Below are 19,593 nucleotides of genomic sequence, written 5' to 3' on the forward strand. Positions count from 1 at the left end.
ACAGAAAAGACACTGAACAGGTTTTCGGAGGAAGTACACCCTGGATAAAAGTGTAAAAGGATTTTCTCAACAGCGTATGAGAAATAAATGAGAAAAATCATAATCCTGTGTTGGAAGGACACAGTCCAGGGATGAGATTCAAGCAACACCCAAGAGTGTTTAGAGTAGCAAATGCACACTCAGAACATGTGCTGGTAACACAATGCCATTCAGATTAGTGATTACTAAACAGGACTGTGAAAAATTCCTAAATGATTAAGTTAGACACTAAGTAAATGAAATTCCTGAAATAAAAGCAATATTTTCATAATGGAAAGAATATAATCCATTCTAAACTTTCTTGTAAATGTAATGTCATGAAAACAGGGTAAAATTTCTTTGTAGACTTAGGGCTCAATATGGATAGTCTGTCTATTTATAGAATACAGAATGTTATTTCTAGCATTTAGATACTAAATTCATCTTCCTGTGTGTACCTGAAATCAAATAATACCAACATCAAAATATCTGAATTTGAAAAAAAAAATAGTATCACAAAAATTCTGTATGAGAGACAGGTGGCAGAGAAATCCACGGAAAATAAATAAAACAATTTGACTGAATATAGAAGTAAGGACTTGCTAGTCAAATCAGATGTGCCATTTCATTCTGTTCCAAAAATGCCAGAAACAGCTCTTAAGTGCAACGGCAATGGCTACATGAAGCTAGAAAGGCCTCTATATGAGCCACCACACAAACTCATCCTGTTATTCAGATGCTGATGCAGATTCAGATGCTGGTGATTTTAACCATCAGAACAATGAACACAGTGAATCTGGGACATAGCAAAAACTCACTGAAGAACTACACAACTAAAGCATGTTTAAAAATAAAGCAAAGCAGCACTAAATATTTAAAACCTTTCTCTTAAAATATGATATTAATTAGAGCACTATTTTTAGGTTTTTTTTTTCCATCAACAGATCTCAAATCACTCTGTTAGCAAAGTACCATAATTCACGTATTACAGATGGGGAAAACAAGGCGGATAGATAAAGACTGGAATGATTTATTCAGCGTTGAGGTGTCACCTCACTGGCACCACCAAGATTATAACTTCATTATTTAGGGCATAAAGTGACTGCTTTCATAGCCGAAGAAAGAATCTTGCTTTCCCATATGAACTGTACTGTGAATTCTAGAGGGGAGAGTGGGTGGAACGGTTGGTATGTCTTGGTCGGAAGTGCCATGAATTGCTGTTCTGATTTGTTATTGGCACTTATTAAATCCACTTATCAAATCCCATAAATATGTGTCTTTTCAACAAAGATTTAAAAACTACAAGAAATTTGAATAATCATAAATCCAGTCTTCATATATTATTCAGTTAAAAATATTCCAGCATTTTTAAAATATAATTATGTTTATTATGTAACAAAAATTGATCTCAGTGCAAAATAATATTTAATAATTTCTGAAAAATAATTTTCCACCTAACAGGACTGTTTTGTTTCTTTTTTTTTTTTTTAGGGAAAAAATAGGTCTTTCGTGGTCTCTAGTGTGTTATCTTGGGTTATTTTTGATTTTGTTTTTTATTTAATGAAGAAAGAAAGAAAAACCCAGAAGCAAAATGTCTTGTTGACATTTGGGCTGCCATCATATAATCATAGTAGCAAATAACTAAAAAGACAGCATTTGTAGTGAATTGTTTAAAGACCCTTTCTTCTATTAAGGCTTTTCTGTATCTAACTATATTCAGAACAAAAAGAGAATGACCTTCTAAAAAGTAATGATGGCGATTTTCCATATAATGGTTGCAACATGCAAATATACAGCAGCCATGTAAAGGAACAAAAATCAGACAGCAACTTCACAGCGCTTAAGGGCTTCATATTTTACAGCACCAGCATTAATGGAAAAGTTAATGTAGCATTGAATAACAGTGAGTTGCTCAGCTGCTGCTACTGCTGCAGAACATTTAGATCATGGAAATAACACATCATTTTTTCACTCCTATTGCTTTCTTGACCCACAGAAAAACAGCTCTCACCCACCCCAGAATCACATGCAAAATATTCCTGCATCACTGAGTTGCTTAAGAAGTATGACCAAGCATATAATTTGTCAGACCAAAAATTCAAATAAATAATTAAACCACAAAAATCAAAATAATTAAGCAACAGTGCTGAAGAAAATCTCAAAAACTATACTCTGTGACTTAACATACTATGGTACAAATGCATGCATGAGCACAATCACTTAATGCAGTCCACAAAAGGAAACAACATTTTACAGTACTTTTATCTCTTAATTCCTGATCTCAATACATGAGACATCCAGCTAAATTATGCATGTTAAATTGCCTTGTTTTCAATATACTAGAGAGTAAAAACTACTGAGTGCACTCAGTACAGTGTCATTTTAAAACTTTTCGTTGATCCAAGTCTACAGGAAAGTTTTGGAAGGTAGGCAACACCCCGATACTGTAAATGGAGGCACATAATTGGCTCTAAACCGAACTGCACTGACAATTGTGTTCAGGGAGAAATCTGAGGAAGGGGCCGCTGACCCCAGAACTATAAATCCTGTAAACCATGTTCCCCCTTTATTATTGCTGGCTGGTTTAGAAAAGAAAAAGAAAGGAAGTTGTTATGTAAATATAGAGTAAATTTTGGAATATACCAGCAATCTTTCCTCCCTTCATAAATTCAGGCAATGACCCTAAGAGTTTTGCTCCTTCTTGATGCAAACTGTAAAATGTGAAGACATATCAGAGTTTAGAATTTCCATTAAGGAAATTAGTCCTTCCTGGAATTCCTGAAAATTATTCCACCTCATAAAGGACTTCAAATTTCAGTGCTTCTGCCCTGATGTTGGACTAGTAAAACTTTTTGATTTTGTTGGCGATTGCCTTTTTTTACCATCAGAAGGAGAACAAAGTGAAGAGTGGTGAGCATGGTTATGGAAAGGGAGAAGATTCACCCCTTTCTTTTCTGCTCTCCAAATAATCAAAAAAGGTGCTACTAATTTGAAATTCAGGCAGCTCAAAAAGTAACACAAATGCTTGACTGATACTTTATAGTTTCACTGTTCATGTCAGACGTGAGAATAAAAACTGGGGAGTAAGGACCACTGCTTCCAGATCCTTCCAAATTTGCTTGTCTGCCAAGTCTAAACTCAAAGGTTTTACAAAATGACTCTTCAGTCACACCTACAGCTGTTTCTTAGTCAGACAATATTTGTCAGGTAGTATGAAAATCTCCCTCCCTTTGTTCATCTGCTCTAGGTGTCCAAGTGACTGCAATTTCTGGAACCAATATAATTCGGCTATAAGTATGCCAATTATATAATTCACTGACCTTTATGCTTTTCTAATGTCTGTGATGATATTAGCTATGAATGTTTAATAGGGTTGAAAAAGTACCAGCAGAAGGTATGTGTCTTGCCTTTACAGCTGGTAATACCAACTGGTACGGGGAGAAAAACAACAATGAAAACTTCTGAGTATTAGAGCCAATGGAGAACCTAAAAAGCCAGCAGCCAGGAAACCAATTATTTACTAAAAGCTACCTCAAAACATGCTTGTGATTTAACATCTTATAAATGTTTTGGAAACCATCAATGACAACAGGAATCTGTAGAAGTTCTCTTGTAAGGGAATGTCCATTGTGGCCTTCTCATTTTTACAGCAGAGATTTTTCCTAAGGAATGTATGCCTTTTAGGAAACAGTAGCATTACAACTTTATTGTGGGGACTGTGAAAAGTTAAATTTAACAAAAGAAGGGGAAAAGTAAATATATTCTCTTAATCGTAATACTAGAGAACAAGAATTTAGAAGTACTTTTTTTTTTTTGGTTTTAGTGTACACAAATTGACAATTTGTTGATTACTTTTAAAGAAGTGGAATCCTCTAAATAAATATGGCATTGAAAGAGCCACCCTTAGTAATTTGTCACTGTGTCAATGAAATAAAGGAGCTATTCTAGTACTTTCAGAATAGGACATTCCTCAGAAAAGGTCTCTGTTTAAAATTTAGTGGTGTCTGGCAGAACCTTTTGAACTTCCCTGCACAGTTGGCAATAACATCCTTTCATAGCTCAGCTGAAGATTATCAAATGATCCAGATATACAGGGAATACCATAGCCAAACCCCAACATATGACCTGTAGACTTACCTTCTGCAACACACACATTAGAAAAATCAATGTACCTGGCTTCCACTGGATGCCCATTCAGAAAGAAACAAGTCTGTTTCTTTCCAGGGAAGAGAATAAATTCATCACCAAACAAGAGCAGCAACATACACAGTATCATTAGTCCAAGAAATAAGTAAAAAACTAAGCCTGAGTATATCTGATACACTAAAGGACAATTTACACTAATGGAAAAACATAATTTGTATGCAAAAAGTAATTTCCTTGTTTTTAAAGACAATTGGTAATATTCCTCTAACACTACTGAATTGTACATAAATGCCAATCTATCTTTTATACTAATTTTAATAGTTTGGTTTTATTCCATCAGGCCTCAAACCTTTATAACACCTTCTTTGTTAAAATTTAATAGACAGTATATTTTTCATTGAGGCCATTATCAGAGAAATTGGTGGCCATTCCCACAAGTTTCCAATCACAGTTTTTCTACATTTTTAATTCCAAGACTGTTAAAAATGAAAAGTAACATATACTTGGGGAACAATTAAGCAGTTTGTCTGTCTGTGTCCTCTGAGAGTATACAAACAGAGATTTTCATTAACTCTTCATGATGATCTCAAATGGAAAGACTATTATGAAAGAAATTTTTTTTTTCTTATTCAGCCTTGCCTGGCATTTAGCTAGATAATGTGGGGTGTGTTTTTATTTTCTCTCATGCTTCTCAGTGGTACTTAATTGAGGTTAAATCAGAAAGGATAGCAGATTCCATTTTTTTCTGGTGGATACATATCACATCCTGCTCCTGCTCCTGGCTGCTCTTCTTTCCTGACAGGTTTCACTCAATTAATTTTCATAGATTTTTAGCTCAACAGTTCAGTATGAAACTCTGCTACTGAAAATACTGTCTGAAGTTCACTAAATAAATTTCCTCTACTATTAAGCTGTCATCAACTTTGAAAACATCACTTTTTATTCAAGAAAACATAAGAGGTTGGGGTATTATTCAGTGTAAAATACTACTATGTGTCTGAAAATAATGCATTGTTAGCTAATAGAAATTGGAAACTTGAATGTCTATACATTAAAAAAAATTAAAAATGAACATTTTTTTAATACCAAAACAACACTTGCACGCACCATGAGGCAAATATATCATGCTTTTCTTTCCTCCATGTTTTCACATAGCACAAGATATATTATGCATAAAAATTAAGGCCCTCTTAAGGCAAAGTATCCCAAAGGCTTCAGTAGTATTTCTAAATTGGGCCTGAGAGACATCAAATTTAGCTTCCTCTTTATGTACGTTTTTATTGCTTCCTACCATTACTGCAAACATAACTTCTAGTAGATCATCAAAAGAAATTTCTTACACGTTAATCTTTCCTAGATTCAGATTGTGACTGTAACAAAACCAAAAAGTATTCCCACCCAATAAATATAATTTGCTATCAGGAGAGAATAGAAAAAAACAATGGGAATCTGAAAAATAAGTACACTTAAATTTTAAGAAATAACTTTAATTTTAGTCTATTGGTATTGTGTATACAGAATATTTTTTAAAACAGTGGTTAGTATTCTCAAATTGAACAGCAGAAGTACATGCAGCTTATGCATCTTTTTGTGGATTTTCTAATAATCTAGACAATTGGATAGTTTGATACATTATTGGGTTTTAAAATGGTTCAGCGCTATTGAATGTTTAAGAAATATTTATGGCATAAGGCAGTATATTCCTGAAGCTGAAACAATCATTAGACTCTGATGTTCATCTATTTTATTGAACTACCCGCAGGGAGCTTTATGGGCATACTATCATGTCAAGGTCACAGGATTAAGTGAGCAGTGATGACAGTAAACAAGCCTTTTCTGTATATTCTAAAGGGTCTTACTGAGTTACTTAAAATGCCATAAACATAAATATTCTCCTATCTCTACAACACATCCATGACAGATGACTTCAAAATATAACACTCTTGAGCAATGGAGCTTTACAACCTAACCAACAGCCTATATTATTGACAACAGATATCAATATACTGGGGAGTACAAATATTGGGAGAAACTTGCAATCTGTCATCATCAGATATTTTATGTCTGTAAGTGTACAAGAAATATATCTACCTATACATCAAACATCTATGTGAACAGATATTACTGCTGAAAAAAAAACAGTTTAAGAAAAAACATGGTTATATAGAAAAAGTAAATGCTATAATAACAAATTCACCAAATCTATACAAGCCATGTAAAAACAAATAATGAAACTAAATCTACACAGTACTTTAAATATCATCTTGAATGATTTAATTACTCTTTAGAAGTATACTGTGCGTTATCATATCTCTATTATCAATGAGGAAAGCAGTATAATCAAGTACAGCAACCTCCTTCAAGTCGTGTGAAGTCTATGACAGACATGGTGTTCCTGAATCAGTCAAAATAAACCTGTGTAAACTTATTTGTTCCCTCTTTTAAAAAAACAAAAACAAAAAAGCCCCAGCAGTTATCAACTGAAAGAGAAGTGTCTGCGGGGAAAATTTTTCAGAAATCAGAAAAGTCAATTGTGTAAAGATGATCTTCATAGTTTAATATCTGTGAACATGCAGGCTGTGCTGACAAAATGCATACAGAAACACCAAACCCAAGGAACGTTCCTGCTAAGCTATATTAAGGTAAGAAGGAGGGGACAAGGCTCTGGTTGCTGGCCTCTGTGTCCAACAAACCATGTTCCTCCTGTACAGCTGAAAACAGGACCTCTTCTGTGGCACTTGGGAGCAGCAGTGGCACGTTCACTTGCCTATCAATCCCCTGTAGTAACACTGCAAGATATGACTCCACGCAGATTAGAAATTACTGCAGACAGAGTGAGAGGAGATAAAGTGAAATAGGCACAAGCACAGTGTATTTCTGGTTGATGGTAAAGGTACAGCTCTAAGGACAGAACAGACACTGCTGAGAGATCTTTGATTTCCTCAAAACATGGGACTATGAACCGAAACAAAAACCTGCTATGCAGAGATAAAATATTTTCTCTTTAGCATCAGATGACCTGTATGATTGACGCATTCACTTAGGAAAGCTCTAAACTAGTTTGAAGGAGGATGATGTTGTACTACAGGGAAGCAAAAAAGGGGAAAACAAAAATCTTGAAGGTTGATTTTTTTTTCCCCCTGGGGGGGGAGGAGAAAAAAAAAAAACACAACAACTGAGGAGACAAGAAAAATGGATCAGTCTGTTACATATCTTAGCTGATTATACATTGCAAGGAGGAAAATGGGAAATACAGGAACTAAGAAGTAAGAAGTCTTAGTATCCAGAAGATAAAACTTAGGCTGGCATCATAGAAGCTTGCCAAGACAAATCAGGGTTTGTTCCTGGAAAAACCAAGAAAAAAGTACTTTTTGTTTAACACATAATAGTTTACTTCCTCTGAAGTTCGGAAACAGGCATGAAAGTCTCATTGAAAGTCTGGGCAATGTTAAAAGGAAAAAAACAAGTTAGTACTGCACTTTGAGATATAACAGAAAAATATCTACCACCACCTATGAAAGAGGATGGAGACAAGAGATGTTTAAAAAACCTAAAATTAAATAACTGAAAAAAGATCAAACTTGGTGGTAAAGGACTCATTTATTAAAACAATAGATCTTAAAAAACTTAAAAAAAAAAGTTGTAAAAAGATGTATGTTTTGTATACATGTGTATGCTAGGTTGAACAGTAGCTTAAGTCCAGTAAGATAGTTTAGATTTGATTCTGACTAGTTCAAGTTTTTTTCATGAGAATAGCTAAGAGGAAGTATATCTAGAGTGAAAATAATCACTGAAATGGAGTTCATATTTCCAAGAAAAGACGTTAAAGCTACAGAATAACCAAGTTTAAATCCCCCAAACTTAGAAAATTTCAGGAAATTGCTGGATAAACCCCCTTGAAAATAAACCTGCCATGATTCCTAAAACCAAAATTACATACACAACACCAAACAATTCTGATGTGGAAGGAAGACCAAATATACTAAAATACCAATGTGGTTGTAGTCAAGAGCTCTTAATAAACTCATATAATCATAAAGACAGCGTAGCAAGAAAAAAGGAGGAGGAGAGGGCAAGCCCTGACCACTTAGCAGTTCTCTGAAAATTTATGAAGGATAGATGTGATTCCAGATGACTGGAAAAGGATGCTATCTGGTCTATAAAGGGGAAAAGCACACTAAATGCATTATAAACTAATGTTTACCTTTGATACATGCAGATACTAGAAGAATTTATCAATCAGCTAATTAATATGAAACAATATAATGTAGGTTTATTATGAACAAGTAATTTCCTTTACACCTTTGCCATTTGATTTATTTATTTATTCATCTACAGCATAATCAGAATAGTGAGCTTTTGACACAAGAGTACTTACTGTTCGCATAGACTAAGAGAAATATGTAACAATATAATAGAGGAATACATGAATGGTTAAAACCGGACTTTTTTATAGTGAGTACCAAAGGTTCGTGACCAGATTTGGAATATTTTCAAGTGGGAGACTGTATGGGTTGTTTCCTGAATTCTGCTGTATTAAACATTTCTTTACCAAGTTTGATGAAGAATCAGAGAAAATCCACAATAAAACTTGAGGTGACAACAACCTGTGAGAATTCTAAGAATAACTCAGGAGAATAATAATTCAAAATTACTTTAAAAAGTCTAAAATCTGTAAGATGGCAGAGAGAGACAACAGTCTTAAAAACAATTACAAGCACAGATACAAAGCAGCAAATGATTGTCAATTAGTAGAAGGGAGTAAGAGCCTGCAGAGTGGTTCTGGGAAGTACTGGCTGAGCCTACAATCTCATTTTAGGATGCATTAGTAAAGCTATAGTGTGAAACAACCTTAAGTAGAGTTGTGCATTGTTGAGGGCTTGCCTGCAATCAAGTGCCCAGATTGCAGTACCTCTTTCTAAGGAAGATGTAGGCAAACTGCAAGGAATCTAAAGCAAGACATCAACATTATACAAGATATAGATAATTTAATCAGCAAAGGAAGACTGAAAAAACTGTGTTTGTCTAGTCCGGAAGTCAACAGCCTGAAAGGACAGTATCAGCTTCCAAAAACTTTGAGAAGGGCGAGGTTTAAAACCAGGTATAATTAATCTAATTCGTAGCAAAGAAAATGATTCTATAATGTACATGCAAATTCAACTATAAAGCTATCAAAGATATAGAACAGGTTTTCTAAGGTGTTTGTAGAATTCCACTCCCCCCCACCCCCCAAAGAAAGGGGGATGCAAAGCATGTAATAGGGATTTACCAGACTACGCCTGCCTCAGTGCCTGAGGATGATTTAATCTTCAGTTCCTTTCCAGATCCTACTCTGAATGTCTCAAATTATTTTACAAACATATGGTTGGACATAAATATATTTCAAATAAAAAAGTACAAGACACATTAAAGTTTTGAGAGGAGTGGAATCAAAATGGCTCCAGTGGGTTTTCACTTCTGGTTAAACTTTGCATTTCTGATGTTTCCAACAAAAATGTCTGAGAAGTCTGTCAAAACACTACAGATGTTTCTCTCAGAAACAAAACCAAAACATTTTCTACAGCTTTGCATTCATCTTCTGTAATCTACTTGAAGCATCACATGGGAAAGAATCCTGGAGTGTAATGGTACTACAACAGCTTACTGTGACTTAAAAATATGATGTTTTTCACCCATTTTATGTCACAAAACAAAGAATAAATCAAAGAATTTTCATTTCTGAGAAAAAAAAAGCCTTCTTAGAAACAGAAAACTTACTTTTTCAGAATCTTCTAATCTATGGCTTTTGTTTCTTTTTTATTCTTTGCTTTCTATTCTTACATATGGAGAACATGGGAAATCCACTGCTATATTGCACAGGTATTACTAGATAGGCATGGCAGAAAAAGTGAGAATCATGTGAGGGAAGTGTTATCTGCCTAATGAGAAATTCTTCCCTCATGGTTTCTACTCAGTTTCTACTTCTATCTAAATTGGAGGCAGAGAAAGAAGGAGCACAGATGCTAGAAACGTTGTCCAATACCAGCAACTGTTAGTCCAGTCTGCTGATACCCACTGCAGAGGCTGTTTCACTGTTGTGACTGGTATCCTGGAAGCTGAATGGCTGCATGTGCATGTGCTAGCTCTATGGCTAGACTTAAGAAGGAGCAGAAGTCCCTCTTGGCTTGTTAAGGTTGGCCTTTCTCTTAATATATGTATACTTTAAAATTCCCTTGTTACTGCTACAATGAAAATATATGTAGTAAGTTGACTGTATGCAATTTGGATATATATCCTGATGGCTGTTCCAGTTAAAGACTCTACTGACATCTAAAGATCTGTTGTTTCTAAAGCTTAAAGAAAAATGATATTGCCACACTTTCCTCTTTGTGTTTGCTGTGAAGCAAAAGGGGAAAAACAAATTTTAGGCAGAAACAGAGAACATGTTGAAGAGAAATGAAAAAAAAACAGTAAAGAAGAAAAAAGAATTATCTTACTGCAGAAGTAATAATGTGAAAGAAAATGCAGAAGCCTTCCTTCTTTAATATGAAATACAATGTACTGTACTTCCTAGAGATAAACAAGTCTTTCCGTAGAGTTGAAGAAATCTTCTCTGAATGTGTTTCCCAACATTGGAAAATACTACCTCTTTCCAAAGAAATTATTTTCTTCAGAGGTTTATTCCAGCTGTGGGAAAAAAATCCATAGTGAACAGCACCACAGTCCAAAACAACTGAGTAACCTTGCACAAACACAGAACTGAATAAATCTCACGTAATCAAACTGTGCACTCACTCGTACAGCCCATCTCCGGTTATACAATACTCCTTTCTTGGCAGGTATCTCTATGCTGCAAATAGCATCCTATAAGTTCCTATTATTAGACAATGATAGAGAATTCTTCTATCCCCCTTTTTCCATTGTGCTTGTCAAATGCCACAGCACCATTAGCAAAGGCTCCTTCAAATAGTCTCTGCCTTCCACCACAGCAGTAAGCAACCAGGGAGGGAGGAAGGAAGAGGGTAGGTAATGGGTAGGGGTTGTAACAGAATGGGGGCAGAGCAGCAGGAGCAGCACAAAGTTGAAAGCATAGTAAGAAAGGTAAGAAGGGGGTTGAAATAGTAAAATACTACAAAAGAGTGATCAGATTAGAAAAATAGTCTCACTCACGTTTATGTTTAAAACCTGCTACAGAAGGATGACTAATACTGGACCTAAAACGTGAATAATGCTGACACTTTTGCTGATCTCAAGGTATCTCAAGTAGTGCAGTTAAGTAAAAACAATAGAAGACAGAAAAGCATTTTCTTAATCTTTTGTTGTAATGAAATCGTCTCAGAACTAAATATTTGAACCTTGGTATTCAGGATAGCTAATGAATGAGCTGAAAAGTATGCAGGTTCCATCAGATCAATCTGGAAGGATCTATTCTGCAAAGAAAAATAGATTCCACCAATTCCAGAAACATAGAAAACTCATAGTTCTTACAGAGTATGTGGAAAAATGCAGAACCTTAACAGACCCTCTAACAACAGGCATGTCAAACACACTGCTGGATCCAGTAGACAGGATCTGGTCCTACATCTTTTCCACTGTTCTAAAGCTCCCTTTGTAATTTATGTCTAGCAGTTAAAATGAGCCAGAAATGAATGAATAGCTAAACCAGATGAAGCTGATTTGCAGTGGGGCACAGGACAGGTTCTGTGTCTCTGAACTTCCTAAGACAGCAGCTAGTATAGTGATGGAGTCAGCGCATGCCAAAGGCTGGCTGTAAGGGAAACTCCTTCTTACTAAATTCCTGCGTTCTGGTCTCCCTTGCTGTAAACTGGAAACATTTGGTTTAGAAGCAGTGTCATCCCAGAATCGACTTAACTGCCAAGCCCATAGGCTCAGAAAAGGGAAGTTCTCCTCTTTCCGCTCTCCCCCCCGGCCCCCAGCAGAACCCAATCTCTGCAGAAGCACATGCTGTAGTGAGAGGCAGAACTAGCTGTCTGGCAAGAAACTTTTTATTTCCAGCCTATCTCCCCAGACGAATTTGGTCTTCACCACAGAATGAGTTTGACAGCTCTGCCCTCCACCATGAATGATTAATTTGTTATGGGTGTCTAGTTTAACCAAAGATGGATTTGAACAGAAAAAGCCCTTGTATACTTGCTATTTGGTAAAGCTGCTTTAATGTAGGTAGAACCTCCTTCATCAAATCACAGAAAGCAAGAGAACCAAGTCTCATTTTTAAATGTCATTTTTCTCATTATAGTAATCCTCCTGTGTATATCAAAACTGATCATGTGAAAATATCTATGACAAGTATTTAATATTTAGATTTAGAACACAAACTGGAACTCAGAAAGCTTTGTATTGCCCTAGATTGCCTTAAACCTATAGAAATGGTAAGGTGGAGCTATATATACAGTATTCATGAATAAAAGTTTTTGAAAAGTTGAGATATGTGATTAAACCAAGAAGGTGAAATAAAAGAATACTCCAAACAAACACGGTAACAGATTATGGCCCAAAGCACAGGCATGCATATGGCTGATAAGGAATTTGAACTGTGTGTACAGACAGGTTTCACTAAACTTTTTTTTTTATTTTAAGAAAGATGTGTATGGGGAGCAAAGCAGATGGGGAGGAAGAGAAGCACCATATGAAGCTGACAGAGAAGACAGAAGGAAGCATATGTTGTGACACGAAGACTATAACCCTGAAAAAAGCTAAGGGTAAGTGCTGGCTTAAAGAAGCTTTGAACGCTAAGCTATGAAACACCCTGTTTGATTCTTCCTGAGTTCAAGGAAATAGGATGTTGCATATTCACTCTGAATAAGTGGCAATGCATCAAAGAAATAACCAACTCATCAATTTCTCATCCGAATGGGAAAAACCTGCAGAATTCTAATTTTGGTATAATGCTGAAATTAAAAATGGGAAAACCAGCATGTTTAGGGTAAGCTATTACAAAGATACCTAAAAAGTGTCAAATTGCCAAAATGAGGAAAACAGAATTAGTTTGGTTTAAGGGCACAAACAGGATTTATAAAAACTAACGAGATTTATTTTGAAATCTATTATTCTTTGTGTGAGATATGTAGGAGAAAATAAGATGATTCAATAATTTCCTTTTGTTGTAGAGGAGTTGATGCTCACAACTGCAAGAAATCGAGCAAAAGAACTTTGGTTGTCACTTTATGAGGTGAAGGGAAAATATTTGTGAAGGGGGAAAGAAGTTAACGCTGATAAGCAATACAAAATAAAGTTTTTTTCAAAACTGTTATTTACCATTTTTAGACAGAAGGAGATGACAGAGTAAACAAGTTCTCAGATCAACTCAAACTGTACTGATTGATTAATGTATGGACAGGGATAGTTGTACAATGTTACTGTGTTTGTAGGCATTTATTCAAGTGTTGGAGCACTTGCATATAATTAACTTCTCCTTCATAAATTAATAGCTAATTAAGAACATAATTGAAATGCATCACCTACTATTTCATGCTATTTTTAATTCAACTATCTTTATGTAACTATAAGCTAACTTAGAATTGAAAGTTTCATATGGTATTTTGTTGACTCACACCATTCAACCTCACTCTTGTTTCTTCAGACATTTTGAGAAGAGTTTATGATAATATATTTAAAATTCAAAATTTACAAATACTATAGAATTTCACTCATCAGACCTCTTGTTTTTCCTCCCAATGCTAAGTTTCTATGTTTCTTAATAGTCTTTTTGTTTCTTAATGAACAAAGAGTAAACTTTGTGGCACCTATAGATTACCTACAGTAAATGCTGGTTGCTGCTTTCTGCAAAAACAGTACATGCAGACACAAAAGCTGGGGAGGCTTACAAGCTCATTGTTGAACCACAAACACAAGGAAAAATTTTCTCTACAGCTGGGTCATATTTCACAAAATTCACCTTAGTATTTTATAACATGAGCATCTGTGTTAAAGAACTTAAAAATTGTTCTTTACCTTGAAGAGAGATAAACAAAACCACATATATATGTGTTATATGCTACAATTATCAGTAAATTAGTAGCTGCAGATTGTGTATGTGATAGAGAATTGAAGCTCTGAAGTAGCACACTCCTCCTCCTCCAATTAGTTTCTTACCCATCTTATTCATTTTGGACGTCAAAAGGCTATTGCCCAAGTATTTATCATGCAGAGGCGATTGCCTATTCCTTCCTCTGCCCCTCCTGGGCCTGAGAACGATCTCCCTCATTCATTGTTTCAATGAACGTTCTCCAGCGCAAGAGATGGACAGGAGACCAGCACCGCGCCTTGGGAACTGGCAACCCTCTCCCCGACAGAAATGATGGAGTCACTGCAGAGGTCTAGAGGTCTGGAGTGTCAACCTATTTTTTTTCTTAAGTAACTCTGTATTCCAGTCAGGCTGTATCTCCTGGGGCACAGAGAAGCAACAGTTTATAAAGAGACTGCTAAGGCTGTAACTGTTTGTCAGGAATTAAAAACAGAGACTTGAGGCCTGTTGTGTCTCCTGCCAGCCAAGCCCAGAAGTATGTACAATTTTTGAACCCATCTCAATTTCCATCATATAAACAGTATTAGAGGAACTACCTAATTAACAACAGGTTTTGCCTTCTGTGCCTAAGCAGTTTAACGAGACCCCTCTCTACTTTCTGCACTTGAAGCCTTTAAATCTGCCCACTGAGAACCAGTGGCCTTGGTTCTTAACAAGGCTTAGAGGCTCTCCCACTGGGCATCTCCCCCATACCTGCTGCCATCCTAGGCCTTTCCATTCACAGTCCACTAGATCTCACGACCGAAGGCGCACTCGTGTGGTGGATCACACAGCTGCCACGGCACACATGGCGAGACCTGCAGTGCAAGGCCATTTTCCTCCTGACCGGCTCCTGCAAACGGGGAACCCCACTTGGAGACCTCGTGCTGTCGCCATGTCCCCCCTTCTCCAGGTTAAGCAGCAGCCTGCAGCTAACATACAACCAGGCCAACAACCAGGCACACGGCGAGTGCCGAAATGGGAAAGGAGCACTGCAAGTAATTGAGAAGCAGGCACGCCAGGGAAGTGGCATGACAGGAATAAAATAAGAGTTTCTTTTGCTTGATGTAAGAAATTTGATAGGTTTGTCACAGGTGTCAAGCTGCTTCATGGCCCATCAAAAACTATCACGGACTGAAGAGCAAAAAAAGCTGCAGCAGTGGTCTGTTGCCATTTAGGATGCCATCAACAATCCAGGAGAGGAAAGTTATCTCTCTGGCCCAAAGAAGAGATGGTCTCCTGAAAAAGTTAGTGACCAGGAACTGACTTAAGCCTGCAAAGTGTCTGCAGCCATTCACAAACTTGAGCAACAACATTAGTCAAAAATTCAAAGACACTAAAAGGACTGAAAATTGCAGTTACTTTCATGACGCTCAAGTCTCCGGATGTACAGCTTTAAGCCTCAACTAGAGATAACACGAGTGTCCATTATGGACTAAGGCTGTTTTGAATTAACCATATCACAATCTTCTACATGTCATTTTTGTAATTTCCACCAGAATGTCTCTGGCACTAGACTACAGAATTTCCATAAGACTGAATTTCTACACTTTCTACCACCTTAAAAAATAAATACATCTCCATCATCATCCAGGAAATAGTGATTTCTTTGGAAGATATAAGGCTATAAGGATGATGCACATGAAAAATTACATTTTTTTAACACTGTATAACTGCAAGAACCAACTAGACAGAATGACAAAAAGAATGAACAGTATCTGTGGCATTTATTAAATATTATTACTAATGTGTCAAATTTATTATTTGACAACTTTTCTAATAAGCTTAAGCCCTAGATATGTATTCAAGCTTAGATTCAAATAGATTTTTTGAAAGAAAATATTTATCTAGAGAAAAGTTTTTGTATTAGTCTATCAGTCTCAACTATATTTTTACTGAAAAGGTTTTTCAGAGCTGAAATGGAACTTTCTGATCTGCTCTGCCTGACTCAGAGCAGAGTTTATTAGGATTTAAGTGGAAAATTAAACTATAAAAATTTGGAAATTTGGAAGCAGAACTTCCTTGATTTCTCTTGTTTGAGCTGTTCCACTTTGAATACATAATCAAATATTTGTGGCTAGAATGCACGAACAAGAGAGAGACTTGGCAGTCTCTAGTTTTGCAGACAGGTTCAAGACCTTGCTCTGAATGAAGGAAAGGAGCAATTTGAGCTCAAGTCTTCCACACGAGGGTCAGCACCTTAGCCACTGGCTATTTTTGTGACTCAGAAGAGCAAGGCTCTGTTTTTTTGCATGATATATGAAAAAGTTTAATTTCACCCCTATGTTGAATAGAATGAACTTTTAAAAACAGTATTCAAGGCAGCTCTGATTAAAATACTATATTATCACTTGCATACAGTAATAATTATATATTTTGCATCATGCTTTTTTTATTTTGTTATTTTTTTTAACAGGAGTACCTGTAGAATTGAGCTGCACTTTGGTTATGTTCAGCTTTGCACATGCTACATTTAAATACAATATAAGTTTGCTTTAAGCATACAGAGTTTGACTGTGCATGGCTGGCACTGACTACTGTTTTGTTGTAGGAGAGTTAAGATTTACTAGTGGATCTTACCAGTTTGTTACTTGCACAGAAAAAACTATAAACAGAAGAAAGCATTAGACAGCGACTGAAGTGACCTGGTTCTGCTGGTTATTCTAATACTGACTTACTCTATAATGCTAGACGGGTCATTTTGACTCTCTCATCTTTATTTCACGCTTCCTCTGTCGCAGTCTATATGGAAATCTCTACATCTTTCAATATCTTATTCAGAACACTTCACTCAGATTCTAACACTGGTAGGAGCTTCAAAACCTACTGATATACTAACAGTAAAATTGCATTATAATCAACAAATACCCATTACAATTTATTTAAAATACTACGTTTGCAGTCTATAAAGGAGTTTGATCTGTGAATCTTTAGCAACGAGGACTTCTCAAGAACCAGTTGAAGAAAAGACTAACAGAGAAAATACATTTTAGCAATACTAGCTCCTCACACATTCATTTCAGTTATACAATGACTGCTTTTCTTAAACTTTGAAGGTAACATTAAAAACCCACACATTTGACATGTGCAGCTTACCTGTGAGAAACAGCTCCCCAGGCACCATGCTTATTTGTTAGTATGTTGAGTATCTTCTGTTTCAGCTGATTGGCTGTAACGTGATCTCGATGCTTAGCAGCGCTGATAAGATGATCACACATCTTCTCCTCCTCTCTTCTGTCAGCAGCATACTGAGCACACTGCGACTAGGAATGAAAGTATATCTACTTCATAAAAGACAGGCTATTTAGAATCGCCTTAAAATGATTATTTACTAAAAATCTTTAAATATGACAAGAACTCTTTAAAATACTTTTCAGAGGAATAGGACACACCATTCCATTGAAATGGTTCTACTACTACATATTATCCGTGAAAAAGCACTCCGTTAGAACATGTAAAAATTGAAATATCAAGGGCAAAGACAACAGAATTGCAATTAAAAACATCTAGCTATACACCTCTGTGTGTATATGTGTGACCACAGGTATGCCTTAAAAGTTGGCCTTTATTTGTAAGTTTCATGTGTTCTCAGGTATAAAATACAGGTATAACATACATAACATAATGCGCAGGAAAAAATTATGTACTCTGGTTTTGATGTTTAAATTGCAATAAAACCTACAATTAAAAAGCCATTTGATAATTTTATTATTATGGATGCTAAAGAGAAACTCCTTTAACTATGAAATTAAGGAGTATATTTTCTATTTCATATCACACCATGAAAAATTTTCATAACATACGACTACTTTCATAAAACCCCAATGGTTAAAAAATCGCTCATCTTTTAAACTGAGAAAGATCTAATGTTTTCATCATGTTTCAACCTCTAAAATAAATGCCATGGTTATTGACCTTCATGGAAATTTGTTTCTAAAACTGTCATAACTCTATAGGGTATTTTAGTTTTGATAAATCCTTTCCTTATGTATAATAAGCACAATATAATTTTTCCATTTCTTTTCTCAAAATCATGTTAAGTTCAAATTCAATTTCTCCTCCTAGTAAAGATCCTTTCAAAATGTCTAAACAAAGCAAATGTAGCCATACTAATTCAAAGAAATCCATTATAAGCATCATTTTCTAGGTATAAAGTACAAAGGCTAGATTATTCTCAAAACAGCTAATTTTAATATCATCTTTTAAGAGATATTTTTGCATGCACAGTTATTGTGCACCATTTTAGAATGTTTAACCAACACTCAATGCTGTCACACAATGCTGAATAGAATCCTATTTTCTAATATTCAAAAGAGCAATTTAAGTTAAACCTCATACTAATTTGTAGTTTATTCTTCATATTTCTGCACACTACCTTTTTACTACAGATCACATTAGCATTCAGTAAGATTTTAACAGTGGTCTTTCCACTGTGTTAGAGCCATTATTTCAAGTAATCTATCTCGAAGAGAACAATCATTACACTAATTCATAAAGGGTTAATTCATTTTTCAATTTATCTTCTTGTACAGGGAAGCACCAATTAGTACAATGATCTGCCTTAGTAATGAGGTTAATATTTCACCAGCTCATTGGACGGTAAAATTAAATTTTCATTTTTCTTCCTGAACAATTACAAAGGTTAACAAAATGAAAGTTAACTGTAAAGCACCCATTCTGGGAGGAATTTCCCTGGCCCTGACTGCAACTGGAGTCACAGGATAAAATTTAGATGCTGGTCCATGGCCTCCCCACTACACAGGCAACATAGTAACTCGATGCAGCTTGGGCCAAATAATTTCACCCATAATGATTCAATTAAAGTTTAAAAGGTAAAAATAAAATAGCCACTCACTTCTCTGGCTGAGAGCAATGATTAACATGTACTAAAACCCAGAACATATACCAATACAGCTTATTAAAAGAAAATGACAGATTTACAATTATGCAACAGAAAACTACCAGAAATATCTTTGTCCCAACTACTTTCAAGTAGAATGAATAATAAAATGTTCAGTTATATACCTACCATTATTAAAGACAATATAGAAAACATTCTTTCAGACTTTAACCATCACCTTATTTCAGTGCGTCTGAGTTTCATATTTAACACAGGCTACGTTTCATAATTTTCTTTTAGGACTTGCAGATTCTATCTTACTCATCTAAAACATGTAGCTGAGGTTTTTCATGTGACAAATATAATGAGAATTTTCATACATGAAGAATATGTTGGTTTCTTTACCAGACAATAAGACTGACTTAAGGCTATTCCTTTAGGGATTTTAGTTAATATTCTAAATCCTATTTGCTAACAGAAGCTGGAAGTTAATTGAATATTCCCATTTTGTCTAGAGTTCTGACAGATCTTATACCTCAATGTATTCTTCAAACAGCAGATAACTCAATCTTCTATTGTCATCTTA

General features: G+C 35.5%; 1 protein-coding gene across 1 annotated transcript in view; it reads right to left on the reverse strand.

Annotated features, from left to right (window-relative positions):
- NBEA (neurobeachin) overlaps positions 1 to 19,593 on the reverse strand; it is a 235,388-nt gene that overhangs the window by 23,524 nt on the left and 192,271 nt on the right. Inside the window, exon 35 of the mRNA XM_075498349.1 lies at positions 17,264 to 17,430. Coding sequence (XP_075354464.1) covers positions 17,264 to 17,430 — 167 coding nt within the window. The remainder of the gene's footprint in view (positions 1 to 17,263; positions 17,431 to 19,593) is intronic.

Source organism: Mycteria americana, chromosome 1 (genome assembly GCF_035582795.1).
Source record: "Mycteria americana isolate JAX WOST 10 ecotype Jacksonville Zoo and Gardens chromosome 1, USCA_MyAme_1.0, whole genome shotgun sequence".
Taxonomy (NCBI): Eukaryota; Metazoa; Chordata; class Aves; order Ciconiiformes; family Ciconiidae; genus Mycteria; species Mycteria americana.